The 27,318-nt window shown below is 41.1% G+C and overlaps 1 protein-coding gene across 3 annotated transcripts in view; it reads right to left on the bottom strand.

Moving 5' to 3' along the window:
* The window catches only part of ARHGEF4 (Rho guanine nucleotide exchange factor 4), a 246,065-nt gene that overhangs the window by 142,772 nt on the left and 75,975 nt on the right, over positions 1-27,318 (bottom strand). For all 3 annotated transcript variants that reach the window (XM_073889674.1, XM_025855342.2, XM_073889673.1), the window contains exon 2: positions 9,981-13,625. In XM_073889674.1, coding sequence (XP_073745775.1) covers positions 9,981-13,625 — 3,645 coding nt within the window. The remainder of the gene's footprint in view (positions 1-9,980; positions 13,626-27,318) is intronic.

Below are 27,318 nucleotides of genomic sequence, written 5' to 3' on the forward strand. Positions count from 1 at the left end.
ACAAGAGACTCATTTTGAACCTAAAGATACATCCAGACTGAAAGTGAAGGGATGGAGATCCATCTTCTATGCCAGCGGACCTCAAAAGAAAGCTGGGGTAGTAATTCTTATATCAGACAAATTAGATTTTAAACTAAAGTCTGTAGTTAGAGACACAGATTTTAAACTGAAGTCTGTAGTTAGAGACACACTGTGTCATTCTTAAAGGGTCTATCCAATAAGAAGATCTAACAATTGTAAATATCTATGCCCCCAACATGGGAGCAGCCATCTACATAAGCCAACTGTTAACCAAAATAAAGAGTCGTATTGATAACAATACGTTAATTGTTATCATACTCAATGCTCCACTCTCAGCAATGGATAGATCATCTAAGCAGAAAATCAACAAGGAAACAAGAGCTTTGAATGATACACTGGATCAGATGGACTTCACAGATACTTACAGAACATTCCACCCTAAAACAACAGAATACTCATTCTTCTCAAGCACACATGGAACTTTCTCCAGAATAGACCACATACTGGGTCAGAAATCAGGTCTCAACCGATACCAAAAGACTGAGATTATTCCCTGCATATTCTCAGACCACAGTGCTTTAAAACTGGAACTCAATCACAAGAAAAAATTTGGCAGAAATTCAAACACTTGGAAGCTAAAGACCACTCTGCTCAAGAATGTTTGGGTCAACCAGGAAATCAAAGAACTTAAACAATTCATGGAAATCAATGAGAACGAAAACACATCGGTCCAAAACCTATGGGATACTGCCAAGGCGGTCCTAAGGGGGAAATACATAGCCATCCAAGCCTCACTCCAAAAAATAGAAAAATCCCGAATTCACCAACTAACTCTACACCTTAAAGAACTAGAGAAAAAGCAACAAACGATGCCTAAGCCATGCCTTAGAAGAGAAATAATTAAAATTAAAGCAGAGATCAATGAATTAGAAATCAGAAACACAGTAGATCAGATCAACGAAACTAAAAGTTGGTTCTTTGAAAGAACTAATAAGATCGATAAACCACTGGCCAGACTTATGCAAAAGAAAAGAGAAAGGACCCAAATTAATAAAATTATGAATGAAAGGGGAGAGATCACAACTAACACCAAGGAAATAGAAACAATTATTAGAAATTATTATCAACAACTATATGCCAATAAACTGAGCAGTCTGGATGAAATGGATGCCTTCCTGGAAACATATAAGCTGCCAAGACTGAAACAGGAAGAAATTGACAACCTGAATAGGCCAATAACCAGTAACGAGCTTGAAGCAGTGATCAAAACCTCCCAAAAAACAAGAGTCCAGGGCCTGATGGATTCCCTGGGGAATTCGACCAAACATTCAAAGAAGAAATAATACCTATTCTACTGAAGCTGTTTCAAAAAAATAGAAACAGAAGGAAAACTTCCAGACTCATTCTATGAGGCCAGCATTACCTAATCCCCAAACCAGGCAGAGACCCCAACAAAAAGGAGAATTTTAGACCGATATCCCTGATGAATATGGATTCCAAAATTCTTAACAATATCCTAGCTAATAGGATCCAACAATACATTAAAAGGATCATCCCCCCACGACCAAGTGGGATTTATCCCCAGGATGCAAGGGTGGTTCAACATTTGCAAATCAATCAATGTGATAGAACACATTAATAAGAGGAGAGAGAAGAACCATATGGTCCTCTCAATTGATGCAGAAAAAGCATTTGACAAAATACAACATCCTTTCCTGATTAAAACTCTTCAGAGTATAGGGATTGAGGGAACATTCCTCAAGTTCATATAAAATCCATCTATGAGAAACCCACAGCGAATATCATCCTCAATGGGGAAAAGCTGAAAGCCTTTCCCTTAAGATCAGGAACATGTCAAGGATGCCCATTCTCGCCACTATTGTTCAACATAGTACTGGAAGTCCTAGCAATAGCAATCAGACAACAAAAAGAAATCAAAGGTATTCAAATTGGCAAAGAAGAAGTCAAACTCTCTCTTTTCGCAGACAACATGATACTTTATGTGGAAAACCCAAAAGACTCCACCCCCAAATTACTAGAACTCATACAGCAATTCAATAATGTGGCAGGATACAAAATCAATGCACAGAAATCAGTTGCTTTCTTATACACTAACAACGCAACTGTAGAAAGAGAAAGTAGAGAAACGATTCCATTTACAATAGCACCAAAAACCATAAGATACCTTGGAATAAACCTAACCAAAGAGGTAAAGGATCTCTACTCTAGGAACTACAGAACACTCATGAAAGAAATTGAGGAAGACACGAAAAGATGGAAAAATATTCCATGCTCATGGATTGGAAGAATAAACATTGTTAAAATGTCTATGCTACCCAGAACAATCTATACCTTCAATGCCACCCTGATCAAAATTCCAACGACATTTCTCAAAGTGCTGGAACAAACAATCCTAAAATTTGTATGGAATCAGAAAAGGCCCCAAATTGCCAAGGAAATGTTGAAAAAGAAAAACAAAGCTGGGGGCATCACGTTGCCCGATTTCAAGCTCAATTACAAAGCTGTGATCACCAAGACAGCATCGTACTGGCACAAAAACAGACATATAGACCAATGGAACAGAATAGAGAACCCAGATATGGACGTTCAATTCTATGGTCAAACAATCTTTGACAAAGCAGGAAAAAACATGCAATGGAAAAAAGACAGTCTCTTCAATAAATAGTGCTGGGAATGTTGGACAGCCACATGCAGAAGAATGAAACTTGACCATTCTCTAACACCATTCACAAAGATAAACTCAAAGTGGATGAAAGACCTCAATGTGAATCAGGAATCCAATCAAAATCCTAGAGGAGAACATAGGCAGTAAGCTCTTTGACATCACCCACAGCAACTTCTTTCAAGATACATCTCCAAAGGCTAGAGAAACAAAAGCAAAAATGAACTTTTGGGACTTCATCAAGATAAAAAGCTTCTGCACAGCCAAGGAAACAGTCAACAAAACAAAGAGGCAACCCACAGAATGGGAGAAGATATTTGCAAATGACACTATAGATAAAGGGCTGGTATCCAAGATCTATAAAGAACTTCTCAAACTCCAACACCCAAAAAACAAAAAAATCAAGCCAAAAAGCATGCAGAAGATATGAAAAGACACTTCTCTGAAGAAGACATTCAAATGGCTAACAGACACATGAAAAAATGTTCATCATCATTAGCCATCAGGGAAATTCAAATCACAACCACATTGAGATACTACCTTACACCAGTTAGAATGGCAAAAATGGACAGGGAAAGAAACAACAAATGTTGGAGAGGTTGTAGAGAAAGGGGAACACTCTTACACTGTTGGTGGGAATGCAAGTTGGTACAGCCACTTTGGAAAACAGTGTGGAGGTTCCTCAAAAATTTAAAAATAGAGCTACCCTATGACCCAGCAATTGCACTCCTGGGTATTTACTCCAAAGACACAGATGTAGTGAAAAGAGGGGCCATATGCACCCCAATGTTCATAGCAGCAATGTCTGCAATAGCCAAACTGTGGAAAGAGTCCAGATGCCCTTCAACAGATGAATGGATAAAGAAGATGTGGTCCATATATACAATGGACAATTACTCAGCCATCAGAAAGGATGAATACCCAACTTTTACATCCACATGGATGGGACTGGAGGAGATTATGCTAAGTGAAATAAGTCAAGCAGAGAAAGTCAATTATCATATGGTTTCATTTATTTATGGAACATAAGGAATAGCATGGAGGACATTAGGAGAAGGAAGGGAAAAATGGAGGGGGAATTGGAGGGAGGGATGAACCATGAAAGACCATGGACTCAGAAACAAACTGAGGGTTCTAGAGGGGAGAGGGAAGGGGGGATTGGTTAGCCTGGTGATGGATATTAAGGAGGGCACATACAGCATGGAGCACTGGGTGTTATACGAAAACAATGGATCGTGGATCACCACGTCAAAAACTAATGATGTATTGTATGGTGACTAACATAACATAATAAATTTTTTTTAAAAAGTGGTAAACCACCTAATTGTTCAAAACAATAGAGAACTGGTTGAGAATTATGATGCATATATATACAGTGAATACCAAGCAGCCATTAAATTAATGACATAAATGTTTTCTTCTAATTAAACTTTGAATTTTGATATAATTGTAGATACACACCCAGATGTAAGAAATAGTATGGAGAAATCCTGTGTACTTTGTACTCAGATTCTCATAATGGTAACATTTTATAGAATGTTACAATATTACAGCCAGGATATTGATACAACCCACAGATCTTATTCAGGTTTCCCTTGCAGTTGTGTGTGTGTGTGTGTGTGTGTGTGTGTGTGTGTGTGTGTGTTCATTTAGTTCTGTGCAGTTTTATCACTTAATGTAGGTTCAGGAATCTACCACCACAGTCAAGATACAGAACAGTGTCAGCACTTCAGGATCCTTTTGTCCTTGTATAACCTCACCCATGGCCCTCCCCACAACCTCTAGCAACAGCCAATCTGTTCTTCATCTCCATGCTTTTTTCATTTAAGAATGTTATATAAATGGATTCCTACAGTACATAACCTTTTGCTTATTGGCTTTTCTTTTCACTCAGAATAATTCCCTTGAAATCCATCAAAGTTGTTGCATTCATCAGTAGTTCAATTTTTTAGGGATGTAGCACAGTTTGTTAACCATTTGTTAACCATTCACCTACAGAAGGACATCTAGGTTGTTTTCAGTTTGGGGCTATTATGAATAAAGCTGCTGTGAACATTTATTTGTAGGGTCATGTGTAAACTAAGTTTCATTTCCCTGAGATAAATGTGCACAAGGGCAATTGCTGGGTCATATGGTAAACCCAGGTTTGGTTTAATTAGAAATTGCCACAGTGTTTTTTCCCCAGAGTGGCTGTACTGTTTTACATTCCCATCAGAAAGGTTCACAATGTATTCCCTCCCTCCACCCCATTTAGAATCTCTAAATAGAAGCCATACTTTGGATCCTTGCTTTCAAAGTCAGAGAAGACTGTGGGCAAGGTCAGCAAAACTATCCAGCATTCATTCATAAAGCTGATATTCTACCTAGCAGAGGCTTAAGAGATCACCTTGTCCGACCCTTACAAATAAGGAAACAGAGTCCCAGTGAGGTCTTACAGCAAGGTTCAGGGTTAGGGGGTAAGAGAATAGGAATCAAACATGCACAGGTGTTCAAAACTCCTAGCTTTTCCCCATTTCTCTCATCCATCCATAGTTCTTTTTCATCTTGCTCCCTCTTAATCTTGGTCTTCTTCCTAAACCCCCTTAGCCAGAAGTGCAAGCCCACATGTGCACAAATTAGATTATAGATAAGATGCAGATCTTGCTTGCCTGAAATCATAGATTCTTTGCCCCTAAACCTGAATTAAAAAGGGAAGAAATGTCTACCTGTAAGTGGCACCTTTCATACCCAAACACTGCCTCCTCTTGTTTTCCATCACACAACATGCTGTGCTGTCCCATGTATGAGATGACATTGTGGAGGGCTCAATTATATGTCAGTCTGTAGGCAAGGGGAGTCTCTCATGTCACTGAAATGTTGGGCTGGGCCTGAGAGGCCCCCTTTTCTGGCTCCTCATCACCCAAGGCTTGGTTTAACTCCTTAGACTCTAAACCTGCAAGCTAAGGGAGTCCCACCCTCACAGCCCCTAACTCTCTATCCCATTAACCTTTTCAATTTCTTAATTACATTTTTGTTTTTTTACATTCTCTTCAATATCTGAAATAATCTTATTTGCTCAATTATTTATTTACTCCCATCATGCCCACCGCTCCTTTGAGGACAGAGATCTTTATATATTCTTCCACATTGTATCCATAGCACCTAGAATGTTGCCTGGTGCATAGCAGGCACTCAATAAGTGTTGATCATATTGAAGAAGAACCAGGTGGGAGGATCTGATCAGCTGGACAGCAACACTTCCTATACACAGTGATGAGACACTGAACTGGCACAAGGAATGGAAAAACCAACCAAAGGAACACAAAAGCCAGTTTTAGGCATCTCAGAAATCTAAATGTAAAATAATAATAATAAGACCAGGAAATCCTTGTTAAAAGTTATTTAGGAGATTCTATTAATCCCCTGAATTTGGGGTAGAGAAAATGTGGATATACTTGAAAACATTAAAATTAAGAACTTCTGTCCATCAAAAGATACCATCACAGAAGGAAAAAGACAAACCATGGAGTAGGAAATGATATTTGTGGCACATTTGACCAACAGTGGGTTGTATCCAGAATATACACCATCAGCAAGAAAAAGGGAACCTCACAGACAAATGGGCAAGAGATTAGGTCAGACACGTCCCCAAACAAGATATCCAAATTGCCATATAAGCATATAAGCATAGATGTAGACCACAAGGAGACAACCTCTATCCACCTAGTGGAATGGCTAATATTAACAAGACTGACAATACCAAACAAATGTTAATGATAATATGGAGTAAAAGAAATCTCAAGGAAGGAGTGTAAATTGGCACAATCACTTTGGGAAAACGTTTGACAGTATCTAGTAAAGCTGAAGATCTGCATCCCCTAGTGAGCCAGCCATCTCACTCCTCTGAATGCACTGGGCAGAGATGCATTTGCATGTGCAGTAGGCACCAGGGCACAAACGATCCGAACAGCCCTGTTCATGAGAGACGCAACTGAAGAAAGCCCCGATGTCTAACAATAGCCGACTAATAAACACAGTGTGGTATGCTGATTCAAAGTAATTCTGTATAACAATGAAAATGAAACAACGTTAGATACGCAGAGTAAGAATGAGTCTTAACAAAATTAGAGCAAAATGAGGCGGACAATAGAATGGATAGGTTTAAAGGAAATCATAAGGTTTTATTTACATAAAGCTCAAAAACGGGCAAAAATAAACTATGTGGTTTGGTGATGCAAAGTTAAGTAGTAAAGTTATAATGAAAGGCAAGGAAGTGAATACCATAAAGGTTGCAGTGGTTACTGTCAGTGAGAAGGGAGGGCGCTCTGAGCAAGAAGGGATGGGGTAGGGGGAGTGTGGTGTTTCTTAATGGGTGGAGGTTACTCGGTTTTTGTTTTACAACAATATATTATCCATCACCATGCTAACCCATCCCCCCACCCCCCTCCCCTCTATAACCCTTAGTTTGTTTCTCAGAGTCCATAGTCTCTCATGGTTCATCTCTCCCTCCAATTTCCCTGCCTTCATTTTTCCCTTCCTTCTCCTAATGTCCTCCATGCTATTCCTTATGTTCCACAAATAAGTGAAACCATATGATAATTGACTTTCTCTGCTTGACTTATTTCACTTAGCATAATCTCCTCGAGTCCCATCCATTTTGATGCAAAAGTTGGGTATTCATCCTTTCTGATGGCTAATATTCCATTGTATGTATGGACCACATCTTCTTTATCCATTCATCTGTTGAAGGGCATCTGGACTCTTTCCACAGTTTGGCTATTGCAGACATTGCTGCTATGAACATTGGGGTGCATATGGCCCTTCTTTTCACTACATCTGTGTCTTTGGGGTAAATACCCAGTGGTGCAATTGCTGGGTCGTATGGTAGCTCTATTTTTAAATTTTTGAGGAATCTCCACACTGTTTTCCAAAGTGGTTGTGTTATATGCAAACAATGAATCATGTAACAGTACATCAAAAACTAATGATGTACTGTATGGTGACTAACATAACATAATAAAATTTAAAAAAAAAACAACTAATGATGCATTATATGTTGGCTAATTGAATTTAAATAAAAACATTTTCTTTCCAAATGATAAGCAAAGAAAAAAATGCATAATCTAAAGCTCTATTATGTGAAAATTCATTATTACCATTCCAATCATAGTCTATTCTGTTAATCAATTATCTAATACTCAAGATATTTAAAGTGATGCAATAACTTTTAGTCCTACACCAAGAATGTTTATACCTAATAAAATCACTTGCATTTAAAAAAATATTATCTATATGTATGTGCATTATGCTTTTCTGTATGACCTCTGAATTTCTCAAATTAAAAGAGCTTTAAAGAAACCAAGTGCAGGAGGCAAAATCATAGAAAATTAAAGCCTCTATAGATGGCATTATCACAACCATGATAAATATATAAAACTTCCTTGCAAAAAAAGAAGCTGGAAAAAAATCTAACAGGATATTAAGAACGGTTGTCTTAGGGTATGGAATAAAAGAACCTTTGTTCCTTAAATGCACTGTGGAAGGAATAAATGGGAATGCTGACTGAATTTCTTGCTAATTACTCCTCCAATCACTGCCTGCTCTCCCAGGAGCAGCCACAAGAGGGAGCCTTCCTATCTCCACGTTGCGTTTCTTGGTCCCTGATTGCTCTGGGCTTCAGCTAGAGAGCAAACTTCAAAGACTTTCTCCCCTTCCCATTCCTGTGTTCATGTATCTGCTGCTCTCTTGTCTTCATACATCTTTTTTTTTTAAGATTTTATTTATTTATTTGAGAGAGAGAGAGACAGAGATAGCACAAGCAGGGGGACGGCCAGAGGGAGAAGCAGACGCCTGGCTGAGCAGGGAGCCCGATGCAGGGTTGGATCCCAGGACTCTGGGATCGTGACCTGAGCTGAAGCCAGACGCTTAACAGTCCGAGCCACCCGGGCGCCCCTTCCTACGTGTTCTGATGTGCAGGCACACGAGGCCTTCCCTTTTGTCAGGTAAGATGTGAAAGACAAAGAGGAACAGGAGGTAACATCTATCCAACACCCACTTCACACCCAGCCCTTTCCTAGGCACTTTGCAATCACATCACTGCTTGTTAAGACCCGCAGAGGCTGTCCAAGTGTTGTATAAGAGAAGGAGCAGATGTGGTAGGACTCAGGCAAACACCTGGAAGGTGCCCAGGAAAGGGCCAGGCCTGAAGTGGGTGACCCCTGTTAGTTCCTATCTTCCCCACTAGGGAAGGCCTAATGTGCGTGCACATCAGAACATGTAGGAAGACAAGAGAGCAGCAAATACATGAACACAGGGAAAATGCGTGTGTTCTGAGACCAGAGACCCACAGGAGTATCTGGATGGGTGACAGCAGGAGGAGGGCGAGCACAGACTAGCCCAGCACCACTGGCTCCACACAGATGGCTCGCTCAGGGGAGGGGCTCCCCAGGAACCAGGGGACAGTGTGCAGCTGGGCCTGCCCTGACCAGCTCTGCCTGGACACTGATGCTGACCTTGAAGTCCTTTCACACCAGCACAGTGCTGGGCCCAGAGGAGACAGACGTCATTTGTCTAAAGAAGTGGAGGGGTGGGGGCACACAGATGCAGAGGTGGATAGGGCATAGGGAGGTTTTCTTTCACAGTCCCAAGGGTATTCTTTCTGGAATTTCAAAAAAGCTACTCCTTCTGAGGGCAGTGACTCATGAGAAAACCCAAGCTTGCATACCTTTCTTGTGCCTGACCCAACACCATGTTACCCTGTTCTGGGTCTTGGCTTCGGGGGAGAGACCATTTTTTTTTTACTAGGAAATTCAGAAGCACCAACAACTATCTCATTATACTGAAATAAGCTCAATGGTATCAGACCTAATTAAAAAAACACATTAAAAATATTAGAAGACAACATGGGGAAATTTAAAAAAAAAATTTCACAGTGGGGAAGGATGAAGGCTGACAGGAAAAAGCCTGCATCAACCACCTGAAAGAAGAATAGGCAATTGATAGAAAAAGGAATTCAAATAGCTGGATTTATACAAGGAAAAAAAAAACCCAGAAGCACAAAATTATAGTGAAATGCCAATTCCTACTTGTTAGTTTGGCAAATTCCCAGAAGTTGGTCACACACTATGTTGATTAGGGTCGGGGCACTCCAGGAGTGTTAAATGGTACAGTCTCCATGGAAGGCAGATTGGCCTTCCTGCTTCACCTCTCTCCTCACTTGGGAAAATTTCCCATCTGGTTCCCTCCTCCTGCATTTAGAGGTAAATAAACAGGTTGGTGGGAGTCACAGGTAACTCACCTCACTTCCAGGAAGGTCCCTGAGCGAGGGTGTTACGCTCAGGCCATGGTGATGCCAGCCTCTTTTCCCACTCTCTTCCTTCTGGTCATCCTGGTCTAGTGTCTGCAGAGAAAGCAGGAGGCTTGCCTGGGCCTTGGGGGTCTTGGGCCTTTCAGAAGCCTCTGAGCTGTTATCCACATCAATGTAGCTTCCAAGAGAAACCATGGAGATGGCACTGCTCCTGCCAGGGTAGTGGAAATCTGCCCGATGAACACCAGGCCTGGGGCTCCGGGGCTTGGGACTCATGGGTTTGCAGGGCATGCCTTGGCTTCCATATGCCAAGAAACAGGCAGAGCTGGAGGGAAGGGTGCAGCTGATCCCAGCCTGCGGGGCACGAGGGCTGGTGGGTGACATCAGCCAGGACTTTTCAGGAAAGATACCTGAAGTTAGGTAGCTACCACTTTCCTGGGGGCTTGTGCATTTGATGGTTGGCTCACTTTTTCTCCTGTTGTCTGGAGAGACCAAATTGCTGGGTGACAAAGGTGTGGGGGAATGTGGAGGTGACCAGTGATCTCCAAAAACACAGCTTTCCTTGTCTTCTACCTGCTCCTCACAGTGACTGTCGGTCCTTGGTGGAGAAGGTCTGAGGGAATTCAAGGTTTCCTGTCCTGGAACCAGACTTACTAAGGTGGGTCTTTTGGGGCCTTCGGCATCTTTGCTTTTCAGAAAAGCACGCCAGGAACTCTGCCGCGGCCTGCTCTTCTCCTTCCGGCCCTTGAGAGAACCTGGAGAACACTCATCAGTGTTCTCTTTTTCTAAAACTTTCGACTCAAAAAAATTTGCAAAGGTCTTTTGAGCTAAGGCCAACCTTGCCCTGAGCCTTTTCTCTGGAGTTTTGAGGCTCTTGGCATCATAGCACTCTGAGGACAGTGTTCTGCCACCCAGGTCCCCTGGTGTCTCCACAGTGTCCCCTTCTCTCAGCCCTGCAGCTCCGCCCCCTGCGCCCTGGGGGATGGCCTTCCGAGAGGCGCCCGTGCCCACTGGGTGTATAGGAGGCGCGTCCCCGCCGACAGCGTTCTGCCAGCAGGCCACGGGGCCGGCGGGCTGCAGTCGCCCGGGGCCCTGCGCACAGGCGTCCCCTCCCGGGGTCTCGGCAACCGAGGGCCTGCTTTTCCTGAGCGCGGTCACCTTGGGAAACGTCAGGCGCTTCCCAGGCTCCCGTGCGGCCTTGCAGGGGCGGCGGAGCAGGCCGGGCGGCGGGAAAGCTTGGGTGCTGGCAGAAGACGGGGTGCCAGAGCCCTTCGCCGCCGCCTCCGCTTCCCCTGCTCCTCGGCCGGCCTCGGGGCTCTGTGCTCCTCGGCTCCCCGCGCGGCGAAAGCCATGGGCCCTGCGTGTGTCTTCAGGACCAGGGCCCGGCTCCCTAGCAGCACGCTCTGCCGTGTCTGCCGCAGGCGGGTTTGTTTCTGCAGCATCCCCTGTGCTCAGCCTGCCCAGGGCGGGCTCCTGGGAACGAGTCTCTTTGCCCAGGGGCCTCTCTTGGGAGGCAGCTTGGGGGAGCAGAACTACCGCAAGTTCTGCGGCTTGGGCCCCCTGCCAAGGAGTCCCATCATCACCTCCCAGTCTGCTGGCAGTGGGCAGCTCACACTCACTGCCACAAGTTTGTGGTTTTCCAGCCGTGGGAGAGTCACAGGGGCTTGCTCGAACACTGCAGGGAGATGGTGGTCTTTTCTCCAGAAATTCAGACTGTGTTTCTGGAAGAGCACCCGCTTTCCTCCTGGTGGCCTGCAGACCTTTCTGCTCCACAGCTATAATGATGAGTGTACATCTGCCCCTAGAGGTGTCTACTTTGGGCTCTAGCTTCAGGCCCTCAGGAGAGCACTGCGCAGCACCCTCCAGGCCCTGGTCACACTCATCCCCACCGCTGCAATGAGACACGGCGGATGCTGTGGTTTCCGAAAATTCCTGCAAGGCACTTTTGGTGCAGTTGGGGTCTAGAACCATCACGCCTACCACTTCCTTTGCACTTGCTTTCAGGGTGGTCTCTGGAGCAACTGAACAATCACTCACTTCGCGGCAACCCGTCCAGTCTCTGTTCCTCACCTGTGACCTGCTATTGCCGGAATGATGTGGGAACTTGGCCCTAGCAGGTGGCTTTCTTTTCTCACTGAGAATGTACTTTGATCTGTAATTACTGGTTTGGTTTCCTGCCTCAACAGAAATGTCCTGAAGGTGCTTTTGTCTGTCACTCACATCAGCATCGTTTGGTGCAGGGCCAGTGCCTTGGGGTTCCTCTTGCAGGCTTTCTGGGCTGTGTTCCGACTTGCACTCTGTGGGCACTGGCACTTCCTCTGTGTCAAGGCTCACAGACTCTGCAGTAAGGCATGAAGAGACTGGGCAGGATCTAGAATCCTGTCCCAGCTGGTTTTCCAGCCAGCAATATTCACAGGGTGTGTCCTGAAAGGCCCTCTTCCAGCTAGCAGCCCTGGGTTTATACTGGTCCTGCAAGTAAGGGGCCCTCCTTTGGGAAGCAGAAGGCAAAGGAGACAGTTGGGTGGGAACAGAGTGAAGAGGGTTTTGTGTTCTTGGATCTTGTTCTGCTTCGGTCCCTTTCCTCAAATGAGTCCCAAATTTCACAAAGTTCTGTCCTGGAGGATTCTTAGGGAACCTTAAGGGAAACACAGCTATGGAATGGGCCCTAGTCAGTGTCCTCACGTGCTGAGAGCAGTGCTCTGGGGATGTCCTGTCCTTGTCATTAACATTTTCTGGGGCACTATGGTGAAGCTTGGCATATGCGAGGCAGGATGTTCCCAAAGGAAGCTGACAAGGGGCATCAGAGCAGGGCTGGGCACAGAACAAGTCTGTGTTCCCTTCGGGGCCTAGAGTACTCCCCTTCTTTGTCCTGGCTCCCAGAGGGGCTGTGTTGTGCAGTGGACCTCTGTAAGGCAGCCCTGGGCCCCTGGCCCTGTTGTGGATATGTGGCCAGCTCTGGCCCAGTTCACAGCACCAGAGAAGGAAGGGCCAGACCACTGGAATGCCCAGACAACTCTCAGACCTGGATTTCTGAAGAGAAAAAATAGACAATCCCCTGAGGTCTTGTGCAGTCACCACCTTTGCTGGCTGGAGACTGTAGCTGCCTGTGGTACCCTGTGAGCAGCCCTCTGTGTGGTAAGGAGACCCTGCCAGCAAAGACTCTAGCTCTAGGCTGGCCACGCCATTGTCCTGGAGGTGTGCTGTCTTCTCTTCTCCAGCAACTGCAGCAAAGGCTTGAAACCCACTTTTGTAAGACTCTTCCTTGAGGTCAAGGGACAAATCTAGGTCCTCCTTTGGGTCAAGCCCAGGGACACCAGTTGAAAGCTGTTTGCAAGGAGGTCTGGCTGCTGGGATGTCAGGGCACCCCCAGTGTCCTTCTCTGTCCACAGAGGTACCACTTAGAGGAAGGCAGATCCCCCCTGTGAGGTCACCAGGCAGAGACTCTGTGTCGGAAGCACTTTCGAAGGGGTCGGTTTTTGTGTCTGAATGACTTTCGCTCTGGTGGGACAGTGTCTCAAAATCATTGTGGTCTGTTTCCTGGCTCCATCCCTGTTCCTCTGGTTCTGCAGGAAAAGTGGGGAGCTGCTTATCTTCAACCTTGTCTTCACCTGGCAGGTGTGCACCTGGCTCTGGAGTCTGGAAAGGCAAGAAGACAGGAGTCAGAGACAAGGCCTGAGGATATTTGCACACATGTTTACACTACACCAGCCTTTGTCAGAAGAAGGAAGTTTCAGAAACATCTCATTAGTTCCCCTTGTGCACCTAGGAAAAGAGAGGTAAATATGAAGAGCTACCTTTTATTAACACAGGAAAGAAGCAATGAAGCCAAACTCAAACAGTAGGGAGAAAATGTAGCACATAGTTAAAAGCAACCCTATTAAAAAATCAGAATAGGACAAATGAGCATGTGCAGTTGAAATAAGTATAAATATGTTGTGTGAGTCATGATGAAAAGCATATCTCTGCCTAATGTTTTCAGCAGGAAAGAACAAATTAATATATGTTCGCTTTGTGTTGTTTGTTCTTATATAACTAACTGGATTAAAGTCAACACTCTTACACTTAGAAATGTTTTCTGAGTTAGGTTTGCTGGAGTAAAAAAACAACAACAACAAGAGTTATTGGATTTCAAACACATTTTGCAATATTATAAATGCCCAAGACAGTTTTGAGAATTGGAAGAAAAATACAGAACTGTGCAAGTATTTGCAAATTTCCTTTTTGTCATTACACATTTCTTTTTTTTAAATTATTTATTTGAGAGAGAGAGAGAGAACGGGGGGAGGGGCAGAGGGAAAGGAAGAGTCCTAGACAGACTCCCCACTGAGCACAGAGCCCAACCTGGGGCTCAATCCCACAACCCTGAGATCATGACCTAAGCTGAAATCAACAGTCAGATGCTCAACTGAATGAGCCACCAGGCACCTTGTTGAGATACAAATTTATATTCATCTGTTTAAAGTGGATGATCTATGCATTTTGACAAATGTGGATACCCATATATAAATAAATTAAAAAATAAAAATTTAGAGTATTTCTATTTCTCAAAAAAAAAGCCCCTGCCCCTTCCCAGTCATTCTCCACCTCTCTCCTTCCCCCTACTCCCCAATGACCTGCTTTCTGTCACAGTCTAGATCTGCCGTTTCTGGAATTTCAAATGACCAGAATATGCAGTATGTACTCTTCAGGGTCTGGCTTCTTTCTTTCAGCATAATATTTTAGAGTTTCATCCACGTATCATGGTTGTAGCATGTATTAGACAATGCCTTGAACATGGTGATAATGCTGCACCCAATTTTCTTTCTTTTTTTTTTAAGATTTTATTTATTTATTTGAGAGAGAGAGAGCAAGCACAAGCAGAGGGAGAGGGAGAAGCAGGCTTTCCACTGAGCAGGGAGCCCGACACGAGGCTCAATCCCAGGACCCTGGGATCATGACCTGAGCTGAAGGCAGACGCTTAACGACTGAGCCACCCAGGCGCCCCTGCACCCAGCTTTCGATCACAAACTCCCCAAAGACTCCTTAGATCAGGAGTGGAGCGAGCACTTGGCTCCACTTGTAGCTAAGGATCCTCCACACAAGTTTTGTACAGAAGCCATTTACTCAACCAGCCCTTCCTAAGCATGGTTTCTCAGGACTTGTCATAAGAGATTTCCCAAAGTAAATGCTTTTAATTACTCCGTAACTGAGAGGAGAAAAACAAACACAACAAAGCATGCACTGTGAAGCTTTTAAGGCACAAGATAGATTCAGAACATCAGGAATAATGATACTATAGTTTCAAATTGGTTGCAAAGCAGGAAGGAATAGGGAATAGGAAAGGAAACATTAAAAATAAAACCATTTGGAAAGGAGGGCTGTGTGCTTGCCATGGGGTATCCCGGGGAGATATCCAGTTGGGAAGTCAGGGTTTCCCAGGGTCCCCAACAGGAGCACAGGGGTGCAGTCACCCAATTCCCAGGTGCCAGGCACCGCCCACAGCCCCGCCAGGATGAGCAAGATGTGGATGTGAACATGCCTTGGCAAGCACAGAGGCCTGCTGACAGGCCTGCAGCATGCTCCTGCTCAGTGAGTGCTCCTTTGGAGCATCTCCATTCCCTCAGCTCACCAACTTGTGTTATTAAATCAGGAACTGACTTCCTGATGATAGAGCATGTGAGTGGTCCTTTCAGCTTTGTCATAGCTCAACATTACTTTACAGACTCAGAGTGGCATCCACACTCACGAGCTTCAGGCCCAGAGAATCCCGAAGTCCCAAGTTCCAAATGACCAATGATCTGGACAAGGACTATTCCCAAATGCCAGAGGTCTCATTCCTGCCTCTACCCTCTACTCAGCATCACCTCCCAGAATACTGCAGAGTCATTTCCTAATGACACTTTAAACAGATGCCAGTAAGGGGTTGGGCTACTGCCAAGAAACTGGACTCCCTGGCTGGGTCTTGCTGACTGTCAGGCCTTTCTTTGAGCTCCAGGTTATTTTGGGAAGGGGTCTCACTCTGTCTTAATGAAAATAAAAGACTTTGGGGGAAAAAATAAAATAATTTTTCTAGATTACAAAACTGGTGTAGTCTCTGCACTGGAATAGCAGGTTTAAAATTCCTTAAAGTGTACAAATGCTGAAATATGAAGAATAGATGTCTTTCTAAAAAAGCATTTGATTTGGTTGAACATTAGATTCTAAATCTTATGAGGAAAGAATATTTCCGGGGCACCTGGGTGGCTCAGTCAGTTAAGTGTTTGCCTTTGGCTTGGGTCATGATGCCTGGGTCCTGGGATGGAGCCCTGCATCGGGCTTCCTGCTCAGTGGGGAGTCTGCTTCTCCCTCTCCCTCTGCCTGCCACTCCCTGCTTGTGCTCTCTCTCTCTCTCTGTGTCAAATAAATAAATAAATAAATCTTTAAAAAAAATATTTTCTTCCTGACTTGACTCAGGAGTAATCCTTGAATAATTTCTCAGCATGATTCAATATAATTCCAGGGTTACCCTGAAGGGATGGCCTAGGGGTTAAATCTAGAAGCAAAAGTATTCTTTTTGTTGAAGTTTTTTTGTGGGAGTGAGCAGTAGGTCAAATTTGAATGTTTTTAAGCAAAAAACCTCTCTTTATTTTGTCACAGTCCTGGCACTTCTTAATTGTCTTGTTTCTGTAACTATATGAAGCTTCAAACACTAGGGTAAGGTGTTTGGACTTTCTCCTGTATTTTTTTTTTAATTGCCATTATGATTTGTTCTTTGACCCATGATTTATTTAAATGTATGTTTTAGTTATCTTTTTGTTTCTAATTTCTATTTAATTATAGTCAGAGACTGTGGTCTGTATGATATTGATTCTTTGAAATGAGTTGAAACTGGCTTTATGGCATAATACATGTTTCATTTCATAAATGTTCCCTGGGTGTTTGAAAAGAATGTGTATTCTCTAATAAGTTCATGCAGGGTTTAATAAGTGCTCATTAGCTCAAGCTTGTTAACTGCTAAATCCTCATTAATACTATTAATCCTCAGTAATTTGACTAGTTTTTCATCTGCTATTAAGAGAAGGGTGATTTTAACATGTAACATAACCACAAAGGTGGTACATTTGTCAATTTACTCTTAACTGTCATCTTTTGACTTACATATTTCAGCATTATGTTAGTAGGTGCATAAACAAGTTTATGATGGTACGTCTTCCTGGTGAGTGGCTCTTTTTATTATTACTTAGTAACCTTCTTTATCCCTAATGAAGGTTTTTGCTTTCAAGTCTATCTTCTCTAATATTAATAGACTTATACCAGCTTTCTTTGGGTTTTTCCATTCCTTTATTTTCAGTCTATGTCCTTTAGGTGTATTTTTCATAAACAACATATAGCTGGGCTTTCAAAATACAATATTTCAGTCACTTTTATTTATTTTTTATTGTTTTTAAAGATTCTATTTATTTATTTGAGAGAGACAGCATGAGCAGAGGGAGGGGCAGAAGGGAGAAGCAGAATCCCCACTGATCAGGGACCTCAGGACCCCAGGATCATGACCTGAGCCTAAGGCAGATGCTTAACTAAAACCCAGGCACCCCTTTCAGTCACTTTTAACTAGAGAGTTTAACCAGTGGGCATTTACTGTGATCACTGGTATATTTGGGCTTCTATCTACTGCCATAGTTCATTCTTTTTGAGCTTCCCCTTTTTTTCCTGGGAATTTCTCTTTTTGGTGTGTGGATTCAGCAATCATTTGCTTAAGAGCATATATTTAAAGGAGTGTTATGCTTTGTTTCTGTGTACTTTTGTTGCAGTGAGCATTTTGGGCAAGACATAATCTGCAATAATTCTAAAATCAGAAGTTCCTGTCACTCTGCTCACTGTAGTCTGGCTAGCTGTCTGCTCGCTCACCTAAATCACTCTGGTAGAAGCCTCTAGCAACTTCTGCGTTGCCAAACCCAAGGCTCTGGTTTTCTGTCTTTCTCACTCATTTTTTTTTTGACAATTTAATTCATTTTTTTTTACTATTTGTTTTAAACTTTATTGAGGCATAATTGACATAAAATAAAACATACATACTGCAAGTGTACAATTAAAGTTTTTATAAACATTTGGGAAGCCATGAGCACAGTCAACATAATGGACACTTCTCTTGCTCCCAAAACTTACCTCATGCTTTTTTTGCTCCCTCTCATCCCCCTCTCACCTCTCCCTGGCCACCCTCCTCCATCCCCAGGTGATCTTTATCTGCTTTGTGCTACTACAGATTAATTTGCATTTTCTAGAATTCCATAAAATGGAATCATACTGTATGTATTTCTTGTTTGGCTTTTTTCATTCAGCACAATTATTTTGAGAGTCATCTATGTTGCATGTGTCAATAATTTGCTTTATTGCTGAGTAGTGTTCCATTGTAGAGAGATGGCACAGCTTGTTTATCCATTCATCTGCTAATGGACATTGAGTTGCCCCAGTTTTTGGCTTTTCAAATAAAGCTGTAATGAACATTCGTGTACAAGTCTTTGTATGGATGTGTCCTTTCATTTTTCATAAGTAAATACTGAGAAATGAAATGACTGGATCATATGGAAGGGCTATATGTTTAATTTCTTAAGAAATGGCAAACAGCTTTCCCTTTCATTCCCTTTTACACTCCCCTATGAATATATGGCAGTGAGAGGCTCCACCCCCCACCACAGTAGGCTTTGTTCATTTCAGCCATCCTAGTGGGTGTCAAGTGGTATCTCACTGTGGTCTTAATTTGCATTTTCCTAATGAGATATGATGTTAAACATCTTTTCATACACCTTTTTCCATCTGTATATCTTCTTTGGTGACGTAGCAGTTCAATTTTCAGTTTTTTTTTTATTTTTTATTGTTATGTTAATCACCATACATTACATCATTAGTTTTTGATGTAGTGTTCCATGATTCATTGTTTGTGCATAACACCCAGTGCTCCACGCAGAATGTACCCTCTTTAATACCCATCATCAAGCTAACCCATCCCCCCACCCTCCTCCCCTCTAGAACTCTGTTTGTTTTTCAGAGTCCATCGTCTCTCATGGTTCATCTCCCCCTCTGACTTACTCCCCTTCATTCTTCCCCTCCTGCTATCTTCTTCTTTTTCTTTTTTTTAACATATGTTGCATTATTAGTTTCAGAAGTACAGATCTGTGATTCAACAGTCTTGCACAATTCACAGTGCTCACCATAGCACATACCCTACCCAATGTCTATCACCCAGCCACCCCATCCCTCCCACCCCCCACCACTCCAGCAACCCTCAGTTTGTTTCCTGAGATTAAGAATTCCTCATATCAGTGAGGTCATATGATACATGTCTTTCTCTGATTGACTTATTTCGCTCAGCATAACACCCTCCAGTTCCATCCACGTCGTTGCAAATGGCAAGATCTCATTCCTTTGGATGGCTGCATAATATTCCATTGTGTATATATACCACATCTTCTTTATCCATTTATCTGTCGATGGACATCTTGACTCTTTCCACAGTTTGGCTATTGTGGACATTGCTGCTATAAACATTGGGGTGCACATACCCCTTCGGATCCCTACATTTGTATCTTTGGGGTAAATACCCAGTAGGGCAATTGCTGGATTGTATGGTAGCTCTATTTTCAACTTTTTGAGGAACCTCCATACTGTTTTCCAGAGTGGTTTCACCAGCTTGCATTCCCACCAACAGTGTAGGAGGGTTCCCCTTTCTCCGCAACCCCTCCAACATCTATCATTTCCTGACTTGTTCATTTTAGCCATTCTGACTGGTGTGAGGTGGTATCTCATTGAGGTTTTGATTTGGATTTCCCTGATGCCGAGCGATGTTGAGCACTTTTTCATGTGTCTGTTGGCCATTTGGATGTCTTCTTTGGAAAAATGTCTGTTCATGTCTTCTGCCCATTTCTTGTTTGGATTATTTGTTCTTTGGGTGTTGAGTTTGATAAGTTCTTTATAGATTTTTGGATACTAGCCCTTTATCTGATATGTCATTTGCAAATACCTTCTCCCATTCTGTCCATTGTCTTTTGGTTTTGTTGACCGTTTCCTTTGCTGTGCAAAAGCTTTTTATCTTGATGAAGTCCCAATAGTTCATTTTTGCCCTTGCTTCCTTGCATGGCTTTTTAATCAGTACTGATGAAAGAAATCAAAATAGACCTAAAAATATGAAGCAAGTATGCTCTACATGGATTAAAGGACTTAGCATTGCTCAATATTAATAATATTGCTATTACTTAATATTACTAAGTAATTCTCCCCATTCTGGAATAATTTGAATAAACAAATAACCATATTATTGAATTATAACCCAAAGGAGAGAATAATTATCCATTAGCCTATACTGATATGAATAAATGACTGAATAAATTTTAAAAAGTAGAAAAATACAATTAATAAATAAGGGAAATAGAAAATTGCCATTAAACACCACAATAAGAGTTGTTTCAGGAAAGATCTACCAATGAATGTTAAAATAATGGTAACTAGTGATCAAAAGGTTCAAATTCTGACCGAGTAATCTTACTTGAGAGATTCTAACCTAAGGAAAGATTCTGTTATCTGACATGTCCATTGAAATACTACTCGCAAAATTAAAAAAGGGAAATAATTTGTGTTCCACACTAGGAAAATGATTAAGCAAATTAAGCTATATGCACTCAATGGAAAATTAGGCAGCAATTAAACATGTAATTTATAAAGGCTATTGAACAGTAGAGAAAATATGTAATGTGGGATAGAGAATTTTATGCAGTCTATGATGATAAAACATTTTAAAAATACAAAAAAAAACCCTGAAATGAAACATACCAAAGAAACAATGTTTTTGTTATAGTCAAAACATTTTTTCTATTTCCTGTTAACCACATAAAGTGGTTAAATTACATTTATAATTTAAAAATATTTGGAAACAATTCCTTTTATATAAATTAGCATTGTAGGTGATTTTGTAATAATTCAAATAGACCTTCAGTCTCAGGAGAAAGGGCCATGTCAGTTACTTCTTTGTATTCCCTATAGTGCCTAGTTGCAAGACCTGATAATGCAGAATGATCTCAACATTTGCATACTGATTCATTCTCAGTATTCATAGCTATAGCTGTTGCATCGAGAACGTGTAGTGCTTCTGGGTGCTATATGCAACTAATGAATCATAAACACTACATCAAAAACTAATGATGTACTATATGTTGGCTAATTGAACTTAATTAAAAAAAAAAACACCTTGTTTCTCTTCAAGTCACAGCTTCCATTTCATCAGTGGAAAGCCTGGACTCTAACCCCAATTGGCAGTAATTAGGTGGTGCTCCCTGTCTTTGCCAGAGCAGTGCCAAAGGAGGGCTGCTAAGTCACAAGATTTAAATAAGGGCTGGCATCTTATAATATGATACCAAAAATGTCCAGAATAAAATAGAAAATTACTCATATCAAAAAGCAGGAAAATTTCAACTTAAATGAGGAGAGACACTCAACAGATGCCAACACTGAAATAAAAGAGATGTTAGAATTATCTGACAAGGATTTTAAAGCAGCCATTATAAAAATGCTTAAAACAAATGAAAAAGTGGAAGACTCAGCCTCCCTCCCCCACCAACATAGAAGACATAAAGAGCCAAAAGGAACATTTAGAACTGAAATATACAGTAACTGAAATTAAAAAAACTCAATGGATGGGTTCAAAAGCAGTATAGAGAAGACAGAGGAAATAGTCAATTAACTTGAAGATAGAACAATGGGAATTGCATCATCTGAACACCAGAGAGAAAACAGACTGGAAAGAAAAATGAACAGAGCCTGAGGGACCTATGGGACTACAACAAAAGACATAACATCCAGGAAACAGATTTTACTTAACCTCTTGAGTTTATAAAGTTGTGTTTGACTCTTGAAGCAAAAATTATAACACTGTCAGATATCAATATATAGAGAGGAAATATTTAAGGTAATTATAAGTGAAGGACGGTAAGGGGATATAAAGGGAAGTAAAGTTTTACATTCCGCTCAAACTGGTAAAATGTCAACAGCAACAGGCTGTGATAAGGACATGTGTAGGGCTTGTATACTAAAAACTACAAAACAGTTTGTTCCTTGAGTTGTCTTTTTATCTCCCAAATATTCTAGATGAGGAGCAGAGAAAACAGCAACCTGGAACCATCAACAGGGAAAAAGAAAGGAAGGAAGGGAGGGAGGGAGGGAAGGAAGGGTGGGTAGAAGTGGGGGAGGAAGAAAAGGAAGAAAAACTTGCTCTCTGTTTCATCTGTATCCACAGAATTTTAAGTTATGGAGGCAACTGAGTGACAACATGGAGAGGCTACTGCCATTAAAAGAAGATTTAGATTACTTAACAGTTTTCAAGATAAAGGAGCATGCCACACCACATAGGGCCACATAGGAAAACACCAGTGTTGGGCAGGAGGCAGAAGGAGCAAGGGGATAGCCTAGGCCAGAACCATTATCAAGAGAAAGAGAAAGCAGGACAAGGTAACAGTTTAGGATCAGCAAGTTTGACTAATTAGGATGGGCTCTGGGATTAGGGGCTGGCCCTGGATTATTTAGGGCCGGGGGGAATATTGGCTCTGTGTGGAAGTTTGATAAAGAGGTTATTCAGTGTGGGCTCTGGATCTCAGGACAAACGTAAACCACTTTGGCTATTAGCTTGGCCCTATAATGGATGTTATATCCAGAATGGATGTAAAATCCAGAATCTAAGAAAACAGAATACTCTCTCCGTCCAAAGTTCCAGGAAAGGGAAAGCCCAGCAAGGACTTGGCAGGAAGATCCATCCCCAGTGGCAGCAATGGTGGCAACAATAGATCCTGGGTAGGTCAAGCCATGCTCCTGAATCCTCCCAAATGTTAGCAAGAGCAGGCAGATCTGCCAACAGCTGAGCCTGGGCAAGCCATACAACCCCCTGGAACACACCTGCCATGAGCAGGTGGAAATTCTGCCTGCACAGGTGGTGTCAGCAGTCCTAGTGTCTCCTAGTCCTCCACCCAGCAGCAGAAAGAAATGAAGGACTGGTGTCTCCCAATCCTCCACCAACAGCAGAGAACCACCTGGACTCCATGGCTCCTGGCCCTTCCCAGTGACAGAAGGTGGTCCGGGTAGGCACTTCTCTCCCCCATTTGTGATGACAGAGATAGAGTGGGAAGCCCACCAGCACTGGGTAGTTGGAGAATAGGCCAGGGGAAGTGATCTCCATCCTATGAGTTGAGATTCCCACATCCTACCTAACAATGCTAGGCAGCCCAGGGAAGCTATTTCTGGACCCTGCAGACAGCACCAACAAGGGTCAAGGGAGAGTTCAAGCAGAAGAATAACACAAACCAGAATAGCACTGCAAAGTCCAAAAAAACAAAATTGTCATTGGAATTCTAGCCAATAAAATAGGCTAGACCTTCATGCTAAATCTAAATAGGACAAATGTTTGCTTAGAGAAGATTTAAATTGGACTAGAGTCTCTTAACATTATCCAGAATGTTTAGGATACAACAGAAAAACCACTTGTCATACCAAGAACCACAAGTTAAATGAGAAATCACAACTTGAGTGAGAAAAAACATTCAGTTGATATTAATACTGAGAAGAATCAGATAGAACAATCTGACAAAGATTTTGAAGCAGCCACCATAAAATTGCTTCAAGTATTAATACACTTGAAACAAAAGAAAAAAAGAACCAAATGGAAATCATAGAAAAGTATAATAATGGAAATAAAACTAAATGGATGAGTTAAACAGGAGAATAAAGAGAACAGAGATAGAATCAATGAACTTGAGAACAAGTCAACAGAACTCTGAACAATAGAAAGAAAACATCCTGAAAACAAAAATTTACAGCCTCAGGGATATTTCTGTCATTAAAATCTTGGGAAGAGGAGAAAGGAAGGACTGAAATAGTTTTTAAACCAATAATGGCTCAAATTTGGAAAAGACATAAATTATAGATTCAAGAAGCTGAAAGAATGCTAAATAGGAAATCCAAATAAATCCATGCCAAAATACATCATAATTAAGTCTCTGGAAACTAAAACCAAAGAAAACTTAAAAGCAATGAAAGAGAAACGAGGCATTACCTATAGAGGAATACCAATTTGAACGACAGCCTTTCATCATCTGAAACCCTGGAAGCCAGAAGAAAGTGGTCCATTTTTCAAGTGCTGTTAAAAGAACATTCAATTGCAAATTCAATATCTACTGAAACACCTTTAGTAATGAATGGGAAATCAAGATATAATCTCAGATGAAGGAAAATTAAGAGAATTGTTGCTAGCAGATCTTAAAGAATGGCTAAAGGAAACTCTCCAATAGAAAGGAAATAATTATAGTCCACAATTATCTCAAAATAAATAGTTACAAATTTGTTATGTAAACTTACAATCAAATTATAGAAAAGCAAAAGTAATGAACACTCAAAACTAAATACAGAAAATGTTGAGAAATGCACAGTCTCATCATCAACTAACAATGTACAGATAGAGAGGCTCCATCTAATACCATATAACAGTGCTTTTTCAGATGCCTGATCCCAGGTTTTGTGGGTATGATGACACTAGAATTCGTTTTTGTTTCTTATAAGGTCTCTCTGCAATGTGTAACAAGAATGATTAACATTTTTTGGACATATGGAATTGGATTCCAAACCCTGGTCCAGCACTTTCTGGCTGAGGGACTCTGAGAAATGGTCTGCTCTCTTAGTGCCCCACTTTCTTCATCTCCAATGACAGGGATGATTCCTTAAGAAGCTGATATACAGATTTACAAGCTTGTGTATAAGAATCTAGTACAGTTCCCAAGAACTAGCAGGCACTCAGTAACATGTTAAATTCTTTTCTTAAAAGAAAAAGTCCTATAGAGAAAGTACCACACTCATAATGGCTTTAAAGGAACACTCTATGAAATACTCCAGTCTCACCAAATTAGAGATTATCCCTCAGCTCATTTAACGAAGATGGTACAATATGAACACAAAAACAACACACAGCACAAGATACATTAATCTTACCCACAAACATAGATGTAAAAATTCTAAACAAAATATTAGCAAATTTATTGATGTAAAAAAAAGCACTTTATTATTTAAAAGGGAAAGAAAACATATAGCCATCTCAACAGATTGAGAAAAAGAATTTGAAAATATTCAATATTTATTCCTCTTACCAAAATAGAAAGAGAAAGAAACTTCGAGATCTGATGAAGGGTCTTTTAGAAGGCCTACAGAAAATATCAAATATCACACTCTATCTCTGAAAGCACCTTTTCAAATTAGGAAAAAATCAAGGATGGTTGCTATGACATTTTCAGCATTGTACTAAAGATCCTATCCTGCACAAAAGACAGAAAGAAGCAACAAAATACAAGCATAATTCATTTTATTGTGCTTCACTTTATTACACTTCACAGATACTGCATTTTTTACTAATTGAAGGATTATGGCAACCCTGCATTAAGCAAGTTATCAGAGCCATTTTCCCAACAGCACCTGCTCACTTCATGTCTCTGTCACATGTTGGTAATTCTTGCAATATTTCAAACTTTTTTCATTACTATTATATTTGCTATGGTGATCTGTGATCAGTGATTATGACTTGCTGAAATCTCAGATGATGGTTAGGTCTTAAACAGTAAAGTATTTTTTAAATTAAGGTATGTACATTATTTTTTTGACATAATGGTAATACACACTTAATAAAGCCCAGTATAGTGTAAACACAACTCTTACATACACTGGGAAACCAAAAGATTCATTTGACTTGCTTTATTGTGATATGCACTTGACTGCAGTGGTCTGGAATGAAATCTGCAATTATTTCTGAGGTGAAAAGGAAGAAATGAAGTTATCACTATTCACATACACTCTCATGGAAATTCCAAAAGAGTCTGTAAGTAAATTATAAGCATTAAAAAGATCAATATTATCAACTGAATTTCTATAATTTATCAAAGAATGGTTGGAAAGTGCAATTTTAAAGACATCTTTTTAATTATTATTATTATTTTGCTTTTTAAGCTTTAATTACACTTAGTTAATAGTGTTATATTAGTTCCAGGTATATAATAGAGTGATTCAACCATTTTATGTTGAATCATGATCAGTGTACTCTTAATCCCCTTCATCTACTTCACCCTTCCCCCCCCCACCATCTCCCCTCTAGTAACCATCAGTTTCATCAGTTTGTTCTCTATAGTTAAGAGTCTGTTTCTTGGTTTGGCTCTCTCTCTCTCTTTTTTTCCCTCTACACTCATTTATTTTGTTTCTTAAATTTCCAATTATGAGTGAAATCATATGGTATTTGTCTTTCTCTGACTGACTTATTTTGTTTAACATAATACTCTCTAGCTCCATCCATGTTGTTGCAAATAGCAAAATTTCATTCTTTTTATGGCTGAGTAATATTCCATTGTATATATACATACTACTTCTTTGTTATCCATTCATCAACTGATGGACACTTGGGCTCTTTCCATAATTTGGCTATTGTTGATAATGCTGCTATAAACAGAAGGGTGCATGTATCCCTTTGAATTAGTATTTTTGTATTCTCTGGGTAAATCAAGTAGTGCTGGCTCATAGGGTAGTTCTATTTTTAACTTTTTGAGAAACCTCCATACTGTTTTCCAGAGTGCCTGCACCAGTTTTTATTCCCACCAACAGCATAAGAGGGTTCCTCTTTCTCCACGTCCTCGCCAACACCTGTTGTTTCTCATGTTGTTGATTTTAGTCCTTCTGACAGGTGTGAGGTGATATCTCCTTGTAGTTTTGATTTGTATTTCCCTGATGATGAGTGATGTTGAGCATCATTTCATGTGCCTGTTTGTCATCTGTATGTCTTTGGAAAAATGTTTGTTCATGTCTTCTACCCACTTTTTAACTAGATTATTTGTTTTTTGGGTGTTGAGGTTCAGAGAAAGACAAATACCATATGATTTCACTCATACATGGAATTTAAGAAACAAAACAGATGGACATAGGGGAAGGGAGGGAACAATAAATGGAGGCAAACCATAAGAGACTCTTAAATATGGGAATAAACTGAGGGTTGCTGGAGGGGAGGTGGGGAGGAGAGGGGGTAATTGGGTGATGGACATTAAGGAGGGCACTTGATGAGCACTGGGTGTTGTATGCACTGATGAATCACTAAATTATACCCCTGAAACTAATACTACACTATGTGTGAACTAACTTGAATTTAAATAAAATCTAGAAGGAAAAAAAGTTCTTTATATATTTTGGATACTAACCCTTTATGAAATATGTCAATTGCAAATATATTCTCCCATTCAGTAGGTTGCCTCTCAGTTTTATTGACTGTTTCCTTTTGCTGTGCAGAGGATTTTTATTTTAATGTGGTCCCAAA

The sequence above is a fragment of the Callorhinus ursinus genome, unplaced genomic scaffold, assembly GCF_003265705.2.
Source record: "Callorhinus ursinus isolate GAN/ISIS: 27379988/994484 unplaced genomic scaffold, GSC_fseal_2.0 scaffold114, whole genome shotgun sequence".
Lineage (NCBI taxonomy): Eukaryota > Metazoa > Chordata > Mammalia > Carnivora > Otariidae > Callorhinus > Callorhinus ursinus.